The 12,761-nt window shown below is 31.6% G+C and overlaps 1 protein-coding gene across 1 annotated transcript in view; it reads right to left on the bottom strand.

Annotated features, from left to right (window-relative positions):
• The window catches only part of LOC129918325 (uncharacterized), a 46,329-nt gene extending 36,778 nt beyond the window's left edge, over positions 1 to 9,551 (bottom strand). The window contains exon 1 of the mRNA XM_055998802.1: positions 8,498 to 9,551. Within this exon, the coding sequence (XP_055854777.1) occupies positions 8,498 to 8,824 (327 nt within the window). The 5' untranslated portion in view covers positions 8,825 to 9,551. The remainder of the gene's footprint in view (positions 1 to 8,497) is intronic.
• Positions 9,552 to 12,761: the final 3,210 nt, after the last annotated feature.

Here is a 12,761-nt window from a genome sequence, read left to right as displayed (position 1 = left end):
TTTTTTGATATTATGAAAGATTAGACTTTCCTGAATCTAAATCTGGTATCAGAAAAATTCTATCAGGTACCATTTGTGTAAAAATGATTTTTGAAAAATGTTAGTAGTTTCTAAAAAATCCCTCTTTTAGATTCATTTGAACTTGTATATAATTAAAACTATTTGTCGCATTGAGCTCAAATTTGGAGGACTTATTCATAATATGACCTATCGATTGACACCAAATATGTTCTTTTACATTCATGTTTACCTACTCATTTTTTAAAATACTGATTGACAATAAAAGCAGACATTTCGAAATTATTCACTTTTTAGTAAATCCTACATGAACAAAAGCACCTTAATTAAGGAAAATGTATAATATCAATGCCCATTATATTTAAAAAGTCAAATATGTAAAGAAAACCAAAATAAAAAACATTAAAAAAAATTTTTACGTGTTTTGTAATTTTATATACTATTTTTTCTATTTAGAAATATCTTATTTTTAATAAACTATTCGATAAACTGCCTTGTAAAACTTCAGATTTGTTTCTCCTAGAAACAATAGTACACTTTTCTTATAGTTTTTTGATATGCTGAGTTAGAATCCGAAGTCAAAAATTCCAGCACGTCAGGATTTTAAGATATTCGCATTAAAGTATCACAAAATCAAGTTTTTTTTTTTAGAAAATCTCAAAAAAAAACTACTATATCTCAAAAACCAGAGCTGGCCGAAATTTTTTGAGCTCGGATTCAAAATCAGCACACTAAAGTCCATTAGAAAAGTATACTTTTTTCCTAGGGAGAGAGATATATTAATTTTTAGAGATCAGTTTCTTTATGGTAAGATATGCCAAACCTTCTAAAATTACTTAAATTAATATATCTCGGAGAAGAAAAGAGATATTGAGAAGATTGAAATTGAATTTGAAAGAAAAATATAAGTTCTTTCATAAACCGTATCAATTTCAATTGAAAAAGATTACATTATGCCAAAATATTTCTTCGAAAACAGCAAAAAAAATGGGTTTTTGAGATTTTCTAACGGGAATATTTTAAAAACGTGACGTGCTGGGTCAATTCTGACTTCGGATTCGGAATCAGCATACAAAAATCCTTTAGAAAAGTATAGTTTTATTTAAAGGAGGATTTCCTTGCAGACCAGTGTAATTATTGTAATTTGTAGCTAAATAAATAAATAAGGCTGATGACTGAGCAGTGAGCAGCTATATTGAAGAGCAAAATTGCAACTGTTCTCTGCTCTCTGTTATAACGCAATAGCAGCCTTAGTTCTAGTTAAGTTTAACAATTTTTCATTTATGTTTACACTTAATTTAAGTGAAATGCCATATATTAACTGAAACAACCAAAACCCTCAGAGGCTGGGTTGGGACTAGTAATTTGATTTTTTTCCAAGTCCTTACAAAAATTAAGTTCAATCAATCAAATTAGGCACTAATATTAAATGAAAGCGACTCATTTAACTTAATAAAAAAAAAGAAATAAACAATTGGTTTCTATTTTAGATTTCGAGAACAGCAACAAGAAAAAGTTCAAATTCTTGCTTCATGACAACTCAAACAAAGAATTAAACAGCTGTGTTTGCACTAAATAGTTTATTTACATTTTTTTTTAAGTTAATTTGTAGAAAAATAAACAAAGATAGAAAAAAAAAATAATAACATCTGGTAAGTAGAGGGAAAATACAATCACTCAAAATAACTCGGATGATTGGAATTGTTGAGGCATATTTTAATCAATTTTGACCAATCGAATTTATGAAATACTTCTTGTGGCCAACAAAATCACTCAAACAAAATTGAGAATTTGTTTGCTAATACATATATATAAATTCTAGAATTCTCATTGAATGTAGTATATAACTGTATCTTAACTAAGTTAATAATATCTGCTTGCTTATTCCTTATACAATACAAGTTAATAATAAAAACTTAAAAATTCATTATAAATCACAAAATTAACAATTGTACTTAAATCATTATTGATAAACCGGCTTTTTAAACATTCTTGAAAAAAAAAAAAAAAATAGTTCCGAAACAATGAATGTCTGGCTAAGCGAAATAAATGTTAATGTCAAAAGATCATTGCTGATATGGTTTTGTCTACTTGAATAATCCGTCATTGTATAGCACAAGGGAATGACTGTGTTCTTAAAAAAATAATGAAATAATTTTAACAAAGTAAAACAGTTGTCAGCCTTTGAAAAATTCAAAACCCTTAAAGTTGATTAAATGAGTGAGATAGTCTTACATCATGTGTAATTGACTTGCCTTTGTTTCTGTGCGAGAACTTTAGTGTAAAAAATAAAATCATGAATCACATTATTTACAACCCTTTTTGATTATAGATTTGTGTGTTCCTATGGGGCTCATTTGTTAAAAAAAAAAAAACAAAGTTTAGATCATTCCGTATCTGATCTTAACAAAATGATCCAGCCATTATGGCATTTTATTTTATAGTAACAAGTGTTTTAAACATTTAAACAAAATGGTTTAATATTTCTCTGAAAAGAATTTAGGTATGAAATAAAAACACTTGTTTTTATTTGAAGAAATAAAATAAATTTCATTAAAATTGTTTTCTTTTTTTTAAATTGCACGTACTCAATGGATTAGATTGTCTTTAGTAAAAATGAACATGTTAAGACTGACGATTGTAAGATATAAAAACACACATTTGGCGTTTTCAATGAAGGGAAAGGCTTTTAATGTCGCTGTTGATTTTTTCGTTCTTAAGAAACGAGAGAAGATGTGGATTCGTTTCCTCCTTTTCCTCGTTCATACTTCTGCAGAAATCCTTGGAAAACACGCGAAACAGTGCCTGCTGGTAAGGCAGAGCTCTGTTATACCAAGTTAAGTGAGTAGCTCAGAGTAACAGCTTTTTCGAGCGTTTTATATTAAATGGTAAATGGAAAACCTGAGGTTTGTATCTGCTATAGTACCCTACTTTAAAAATGAGTTTTTAAGTAGCGCTAGGTATGCCAACCTTCTCCCTTGGTAATAAGAGTGTCAATGCTGTTCTATTTCTTAGCGAGTTCATCAGCTATACCACTTTTATTTAAGCCAAGGCAAAACCAACACCATCGTCAGTTTTGGATCCATCTGTTTAAAAATGTATAAACTTGCTTTGCTCAAATTTCATGTCTTCTCAGGGTGATCTTGGAGGAATGTACTGACATGAGCGATGGCCTGTGCTTAAATTATTGCAATATAGGCAGTCCATATAGTTCATTGGTAAGAATCGATTAAATAACCGATGTGTATAGCAAGTAGATGATGCGAGACAGAAGATCCCATCTGAAACGAATAACTTTCTTGCATGAGAAGAGGGCCACGGGAGGGCCTGTATCAGTATTCAATTTTTTGTGGAGAATTAAACCTAGGAACTTGTTGGGATTCTGAATTCCATTATGAATAGAACGATATCTTTTTTTTTTTTTTTAGGAATAATACCCAAAAATAAGCGATCGGCACATTTAGTTATCACCTTTAAAGATTGCTGTGAAAGATCCATTAAAGTATTGAGGTGCTTTCCTAGGAAGACAATTGCAAGCTTGTCCTCTTAAACAGTCATTTTACAACCATCTTCCCTCAGTGAAATAAACAGCTCGTTGCTTAGAAAATTCCACAAAAAGGCAGATAGAACTCCGCCTTGAGGTGTGTCTTTAATAACATATCTTCGTGCCGTTCAGCTTTGTGTTAACAATCCTGCATTGGAACATTAGATTGACCAATTCAACAAGTTAATCTTCGACATTCAAATTCCTCAGAACAAGTGAACTTATTTGAGTACAAACCAAAAATCAGATAAGAATGGCAAATAAATGAGAAGACAAAAAATTGATGTTAGTAAAAAAAAAAAACTTTTCGCTCAGTAAAAAAAATAGTGTTATTTTTTATAAGATTTTGTGAAATATAAAAAATGCACAAGATTTTTTTTTTTTTGTTATTTAATAAAAACATAACAATAACAAGTAACATTGGTGACTACAAAAAAAAATGCCTTGAAAGCAAAAAAAAAAAAAAAATACAAAAATATAAAAAAATTGCAAAGTAAACCTATTAATCGCAGTCAAAATAGAATTTAATTTGTAAACAATATTTAATCAACTCAATAATAATATCAGCTTGGAGGTACGTGCTTCGAGTGGGGCCTCCTGCTGGCCGTTGCCAATCAACTCAATTACAATTAATTATTTAATTAAGAAAACGTAAGCGAAACAACACACAAACAATATCATACAAAATGAAACGAACTATAAAAACAGCTTTGGGGTTCATAAGACCATTGTTGCTCAATTTACGTTTAACTTTGCACTTAAACGACAACAACAACGATGAAGACGATTGTTGTCGCCAAAAAAAATGAATTTATTTGTATTATCATCATTTTTTTGTTGTTTATCATTTAAATATTTTTTTTTTGTATAAATAAATAATTTCAAAAATCAAAGTTGACATCAAGTTTTATTTTGTGTGTCTAAAAAAAAATCATGAGACAAAAATAAAATCACAAATATTGTGTGATGTGTAGTTGTTTACCTCTTTTATGGATGATCATAATTTTTCAAAAGAAGAAGGAAGGAAGGGATTTCGGTCAGTTTATTGGCAAGTGACAGCCGACAGCTAACACACCCAAGCACTCAAAACGACTGCTCAGACCATTTGGAGTTGATTACATAAGATGAAGACAAGTTTGGTATGCACACACAAAATAGAGAAGTCGAAAGGCAAACAAAACTGCGTTGGTCTTTGGACGAGTCCCCTTGGAGGGCAAAAGTCAATAAAACTTCTTTTTTTTTTGTGTGGTCGAACAAATTAGAAAGAAGACTATATACACACATTTAAGTGCAGCAAACTTGAATTGTGCTATTGGACAAAGTACGAGTAGTAGTACTTTTTGTAGGTCTCAAGTGATCGATGATGTGTGCAATATTTCTAATAAATTGTTGAAAAAAAAAACACTTAAATTGGTTTTCGGTTAGGACAAATCGTTTAGCAGTTGATAAAAATTAATGATTATTTTATTATGATTGCAATGAAATAAGTGGTTTACGATATAATATGTACATAAACCTAATTGTGATTATAAATTTATGGAATTTCTATAATGATTGTTTTTTTTTTTTTTTATCGGAGCCGGAGTAAGTACTTTTTTCATCCAATAAACTTCGAGTATAAAAGGAAACTTATTAAAAATGTAATAAAATTTTGAGCGTAATCAGGTTAAACAGAGCAAGAAATGTTAAGTTGTCTTTATTCGACTTTGATGGCTAGTAGAGTTGGTTTAACCTTCTCGACAACTCTGCACTGAAAGCAAAACAATTCAATATCAATGAAAATCACTTTTATATAATAAAATAAAAGCAGTCTTAAGTGACTCCGTTGTGGAATCCCAGATGTTGCGTTAGTTGTTGGACACATTTGTAAAAGAGATTCCTTACCCTTTACTGGGCATTTAATTTAAGCAAACGATCAGTAGTAATTCACATCATTTGAAAGCTCTTCTTTAAGCTTTCCAAATCAGAAGCAAGTTTCTTATTATTATGGATAGTTGGAATAGGGAAGTGGGATGCTGGGCAAACTTTTCGATACATTCAGGAGAATAATCTTCTTTTGAGATGAGAAATCTTATTATTCACTAAACTTATGTATGAGATCTGAGTGTGACTATTCATATAGCTTAAATAGAGAAGATTAGAAAATTAAAGACTCTACAGACAAAAAATCACGCAGTTTGAAGAAGGGACCGGTTATGAAAACGAATTAGGAAACATTTTCAAATAGATATTTTGTGATATTCGATTTGAAAAACAAATGCTATACCAATCGATAATAAATGACTCAAAGAATTTTTATTGAAAATAAAATTTACAATGGAAATATTATAATATTTGTTTTCCTGATGCAAATTCATTTTTCGTGCTATCTGATTGACATTTGAAACAGAATGAAATAAATCGTTTCAAATTTTCCCTGTTCCACTAAAAATGAAAAACTTTTTTGTGTGTATGTCAATCAGGAAAAAAAGAGAGTAGGTAGGTTTTGTATATGTCAACTGACTTTGCTATAAACGATCATTAGGAAAAAATATTCAATTTCATACTGTTTCATTTTTCCAGATGCATTTTTCTGATCGCTATAACAGGTCCCTAACGAGAGGGAATGATCAAACTTTCGTTTAAGGCTAGTCGCTCATTTGCAACTCTTAGTTTCTCAACTGTTTGATTTCAAAAATGAAACACATGGGCTTGTATGAGCTTGGCTTGTATTTAGTCATCGATTTGGTAAACTAAATGATTTGAGTTTTGTCACAAACTTAATGGTTGAGTCAAATCAGTTAGTTAGTTTGTGTCACACAGAATCCTGCTTAACAGCGTGACCTTTGTCCATGTTCATTTGGCAACACTGGTTCTATTTATGAAAAAATTGCAAGTGCCCGACTAGCCTAGAAAACCTTTTTTTTTAAAGCAGCTTTAAATTAGTTATTTCAATCCAAAGCGTTTTTAAGAAAAGGACATTTTTTAAGGTAGGGCATTCTTCTTTTAAGATACCGTAAAACCGGGTGACTTTAGCACGTTTTCAAATTCAAATATGAATAACTTCTGCAATATTTTTTTTTTTAAATGAAGATTTCAACCAATTTACCTACTTCGCTCATTCTATAGGTATGATTAATCTTAAAGAAATCCTGTCCGACAGTTCTATAGATAAATGCCAAAATATGGGTGGCCAAAGTCACCATCCATTCCGGGTGACTTTGGCCGGTAGGATGTTTGTTATATCTCCAGTTCAACTACAAGTAGCACGTTATGCTTACTTTTCACGAGTCGATTTTAGCCGCACGATATGTCGGTCGACTAGGATTTTTCTATGGGGATGTCACTTTAGTCGCCTGCGACTTACGTTCACAGGAGTCGAAAAGCTTCGCCGCACGGCAAAAATCGACTCGTGAAAAGTCTCCATTAGTCTAACCCAGCCCAAATTAAAGAGCAGATTTTTTAAAACATGTGGGTATTGTTTTTATTTTCGTACACAGAATTGTCGGTTTTTATTTGATTAAAAAAAAAAAAACAAAACCTTAAAATTAGCATTAATTTTGTTATCCTTCAAAGGATATGGAAAAAAATAGTCTCTCTCTCTGCGGTCAACCGTTGGAACAGGAAGTTTCTTCTCCAGATCACTTTTGGTGACTTGTGCAACGTCTTTTTTCTCTGGGTATATGAAGCTGTACCCAGTTTCATTCCTCTTCGCCGGAATGACTATGTAACCTCATCGTTATCAACATTTAAGATGCAGCCGACGTAAAATGTTATTTTTTTCTTAACTACTGGAAACTTGACCAGAAAATAGTCACCAGCCTTTATGGACGAATCTTCTCTGGCCATCATATCTTCGTCAATCATAATTTGTTGCTCTTGCCAAGAAGCGTGGTTAAATCTGTCCCAATCATCCAAAGACAAAGACTGGAGCGATTTTAGAGTGGTGTTGATGGTTGAGGTATCTGATGAAACGATGTTAACCTGTTAACATACAAACCAAATGTTGATGTGTATGAATGATAACATTTTAATTATATTGCCAAATATCAGTCACCCGATATGCCGGCCAAAGTCACCCTACCATATGGCATTTTTATAAACAAATTAAAATTAATTTTTATGAGATAGTTACAAGGGTAGAATGAAAGTAATTCAACTTGCAAAACAATACACATATCGGAGTTAAAGTCATTTTGCAATTCTATCTCTGCAACATGTTCAAACCATCCAACATTTTCAGGTGATTTTTTTTAGCATTTTTAAGAAAACTAAATTTTAGTATAAATTAATATATAATTTTAATTAAATAAAGCTAGTATGATCACTTTTTAATTCATCAAATTATACGAATTTACAAAGAAACTTGGAAAAAATGAAACATGCCCTTCATATATTAACAATTTTTTAAAAAAGTGTCCATGTCAAAATCACCCGGTTCTACGGTAAGACATTGCCCCTCAAAGTCCCTTGCTCCCAGCTTAGACAATGGCACCATAAATGTATTTCCCAAGGTTCAATGGAGCTCATATAATGATTTTTTTTTATGTATAGTCGGACGGGGTAAGTGTACAGTGTACACACTTATAATAAAAATAATGTCGGCTTAATGATCTAAAAGACGTATAATCTTAATATAAAGTTCCAATTTGATCAATAAATACTAAATACTTTCGACTTTGAAGTACGATTCCAAGCGAAATGTAGAAAATAAAATACAGAGGATAGAAAATAACTATGCGTACACTTCCCCGCTGCGAACACCTACCCCGTCCCGTTTTTGTAATTCACCGTATTATCTGCGTACCTGTTGAGGTCCTAAACATCGCAGTCACATACAAAAATTGTGAAAGAAAAGTGTGGTGGTTGCTTGAAACTTTCTGAACATAAATTTTTATAAAGTAAACTGAAAATAATCAAACTCCCTTCAAACTTTCAAACATTTCGACAACTTACCTGCTTCAATAATTCCATACATTGGGAATTAAAGACGCAATTTCTGGGATACCTTTGTAAAAAAGCATTCACCAATTCGGCGGTCAACGCGTCATTACACCGATTCTCGTCACCCACAGCAGCAGCCACCGCAGTTCTACCACTGCCGGCATTGTTGCCGCTGCCGCTCGTGCCGCTATCAGCAGCATTAGCAGTAGCAGCATCTCGATCACGCTGCCGATTATTAATCAAATTCAATTGATGATTCTTATCGAATTGATGAATGCTATTACTTCTGCTAGCAGAAGTGTTGGCAACAAAGTTTAAACATTTACATGAGATCAACATCGTTTAACACACTCTTCTTTAACACAGAGAGAGAGAGACTTTTTTTCAAAGACGCACTTTACACTTTTTTTATTTGTGTGTAGTAAATTTTGCGTTAACACTTGAAATTTATTTATTCCCAATGAAGTATATAAATAAATTTATTAATTTATTACTTCACTTCTTTGTAAAGATTAATTTTTTAATTTAAAAAAATTAAATTAAAATCGAGTAAATCGTAGAAAAAAAAAAAAAATCAAAAGGAAAATTTTGAAGGAAATAAAATTTCGATACTCGCACTTTTTTTTTTCTTCCTATAGCCAAACTATATTCTCTATCTCTTTCTTACATACGCACTTTTTGGATTTGGATTTATTTTACCCTTTGCGTTTTTTTTTTTCTTCTTTTTTCTTCGTCTTTTGCTGGCAATTTGAATGAAAGAAAGAAAAATTATATTTTTTATTTATTTTTTTCTGTTAGAAAAAGAACAATATTTTTCACTGGGACATTTGATTGAAGGAAATTTTAAAATGCCGGCACGGTTTATAAATATATTTGTAATTTAATCGAGATTTAAAACACGATGCAAATTAAATATATTTATGTAGAAAAAATATTTATAAGAAGACAATTCAAAAAAAGGCTAATATTCCATTCCACTACTTTTGTATAATTCCTGCATCCACACCGTCACGTCAAAAAAAATCTAAACCAACTGAACATGTAGCGATTTGAGCGAGCAAGAACAACCAATGGAAGATGGAAATAAAAGAAAAATGTAAAAAAAAAACTTGCAATTTCTTCTTTATTTTTTTTTTTGTATTTTGTTGTTGTTTTTTGTTTTTCTTTTGTTTTTCAATTTCATCAGTATTTTTCTTTTGTTCATGTTCTTTCTTTGTTCAACAAGCAGATGTAAAATGAAGTTATTTGGTGAAATTCAACTTGGTAAAAGGAGGGGAAATGAAAAACAACTGGTTACATTCAGGGACTATTAAAAATGGATGAATTCAGTTGAAAAGTGAGTTTATTTTAAATAACTTGGAAACGATTTATAGACGATGCGATGCACTAACTTCTATTGAAATCCTATGTAGTTAGTGAGTTTTTCCTTTGAAACGACGAAATGGATTCATTATTTTCTTACAAGATATAATATATGGAGTGCTTATTCCTATACCTAATACATTGTAACGCCATATGCATGGATAGGGGTCGCTGCCTTCGTTTTTCAATGAGAGTCCGGTTCCGCAGCTGTAAATAAACACGCTTGTTCATGACAGCCATCAAATGAAAATAAAATGGAGGCATGAACTCATCGAAAAAGTTAAAGAAACTACCCAACAAACAATTTTGGTTCTATAAAGCTTACAGATGCAATTGTTGCTTCTGTAAAGCATTATAGAAGCAAAATTGTTAGTAGGGTAGAGCCCTCTATAAAAGCTTCACCGAACTAACAGCACAAGCACTCCATATATTATATTCTCTAACATTATTTTAAATGGACCATTGGATTTTTCAAACAAAACCTTTTTAAAATTAAAGATAATTCAATGAAATTTATAAATTTTAACTTTTCATTGGAAAGAGCTTGGTTGTTTTAATAGAAAGGTTCATCGAATAATGCCCAACTAACACCACGGCTTCTGTAAATTGAAATCTCGCATTTACTAGTTTTTATAGAGCTTGTATTGAGCTTGCTTCAGAATTTATTTGCTTATAGAAATTCGATCTATTGTTTAACAACTTCTTATAAGTTGTTTGAATACTGTTTAAGAAAATTAACCGAAGGAAGCTTGTTTTTCGGATAGCTACAGAAATTATTTTGTATTTGATTTTTGGTTTTGACATTGAATAATTTAGCTCGGATTTTGTTTTTGTTTTGACATTGAATAATTTGTATACTCTTTTTCACAAAACAGTTCCGCTAGCCAGAAAACAAAATATTTTGTACTTTTTCAAAAAGTGGTGTATGTAGTTCTAGTTAAGCCTTAATAAATGTACTAAAAACTAATGGAATGAAATTTATGATTTCAGATTAAAAGTTATAAATTCATGATAAAAAATCAAATCAAAACCAATTGGAAAATTCTTTTTTTATTTTTATTTCTATAATTTCGATAAGACTTGTATTAAAGAGCTATACAAGCTCTTCCAGAACTATCTGTCAAATCGCTGCCTCAAAACTATAATGTTCTATGTTTCAAAAAAATGTTTCGAGAAAATCGACTACAAAGTTTGGAGTATCAGAATTTCACCCTTTATGTATGTATTTTTGCATGAAAATAGAAAATTAACTACCGTAGCTGGATAATCTATCAATTCAAATGCTAAAATTTCTTTTTTGATGCTGGAAATCTGTTTAATTAACGTTTTTCTGTTTTGACATAGAACATTTATTTCATTTAGTTGCATTTCGAGTTGATTTTTTTGTTCTATGTTCGACATACAACATTATAGTAATGAGTATGGTATATGAAAATAACCAACTTACAGTCAAGACAAACAATATTTTTGGAGTAATTATATTGCTTTTTAAGCTTTTTGTTGTTTTTTTTTATTAAAAACCATAAATTTAATGAAGTGCATCATGCCCAAGCAAGTTCAAAGATTTCAAATTAGTATTTACCAAGAAATTAGCAAAAAAATATAATTACACAGCAATTATTTAAATAAACATTCAAGTGAACCTTACTTACAAACTATTGATGATTACTGTCAGTAACTTTTTCAAAAAAGCCATAATCGACTTGCCGCATGACCTTTCAATATTGCTTTAAAGGATTTTATTTTGGAGCTAATTTTTAAATGTAAAATGTTCTATGTAACTTAAAAGTAGTCATTTTTGTATGGGGTTGAAATGAGGCAAATTGTTCTATGTCAACTAAGAACTTTATAGTACTGAGTATAAGCCATTATATCCGAAAATTGAATATTTGTTTTGGCCATAAATATTGTATTAAGCCAAAACTAAAATTTTTGTGGACACAGTCTTGTAGCCATTGAAAAGACGAAAATTTTGATATAAAAAAGTAATTTTTTTCCATTTCTTCGACATAGAACATTATAGTTTTGAGGCAGCGAAATCTCAAAGCTTCTTTAAGCTTCTTACAGACCTTTATTATAAAGTACATTGTTATAAAAGGTCTAACTTGTATAACGTTCTCCTTTTTCCATGCTCGACAACTTTACTAAAGTTTAAAAGAAGCTGAAAGCCGAATCTATACTTGGACCAAAGTTTTGAACTACAGCATAATCCGCTGAAATCAACAAGTTAAATTCTTGAACGAAGGCTGAACAACGTTTATAAAACTGGTCCTAAATCAGAGAGTTTTATTTTTGGATTAAGGTTTAAGGGCTTGGCCACACTGGAGGGTATGCGGTAGCGGTACGGGTAGCAGTGAGGGTACTTGTATGAAAAAATTCCAAACTGACACATCAACGTTCAGGTGTGGAATTTTTTTTAGTACAAATATCGTTACCGCCATACCGCATACCCTCCGGTGTGGCCAAGCCTTAAAGGCTTGGCCACACCGGAGGGTACGCGGTAGAGGTACAGGTAACGGTACGGGTATTTGTATGGAAAAAATTCCAAACTGACACATCAACGTTCGGGTGTGGAATTTTTTTTAATACAAATATCGTTGCCGCTACCCGTACCGCTACCGCGTACCCTCCGGTGTGGCCAAGCCTTAAGGCTTGGCCACACCGAAGGGTACATACGGTAGCGGTACGGGTACTTGTATGAAAAAAATTCCAAACTGACACATCAACGTTCAGATGTGGAATTTTTTTCATACAATTACCCGTACCGCTACCGCATGTACCCTTCGGTGTGGCCAAGCCTTTAAGGCTTGGCCACACCTGAACACCTGAACGTTGATGTGTCAGTTTGGAATTTTTTTCATACAAGTACCCTCACCGCTACCCGTACCGCTACCGCATACCCTCCAGTGTGCCC

This window comes from Episyrphus balteatus, chromosome 4, assembly GCF_945859705.1.
Source record: "Episyrphus balteatus chromosome 4, idEpiBalt1.1, whole genome shotgun sequence".
Taxonomy (NCBI): domain Eukaryota; kingdom Metazoa; phylum Arthropoda; class Insecta; order Diptera; family Syrphidae; genus Episyrphus; species Episyrphus balteatus.
Note: the sequence above shows the minus strand (reverse complement) of the source record. Positions and strands in the feature narration are given on the sequence as shown.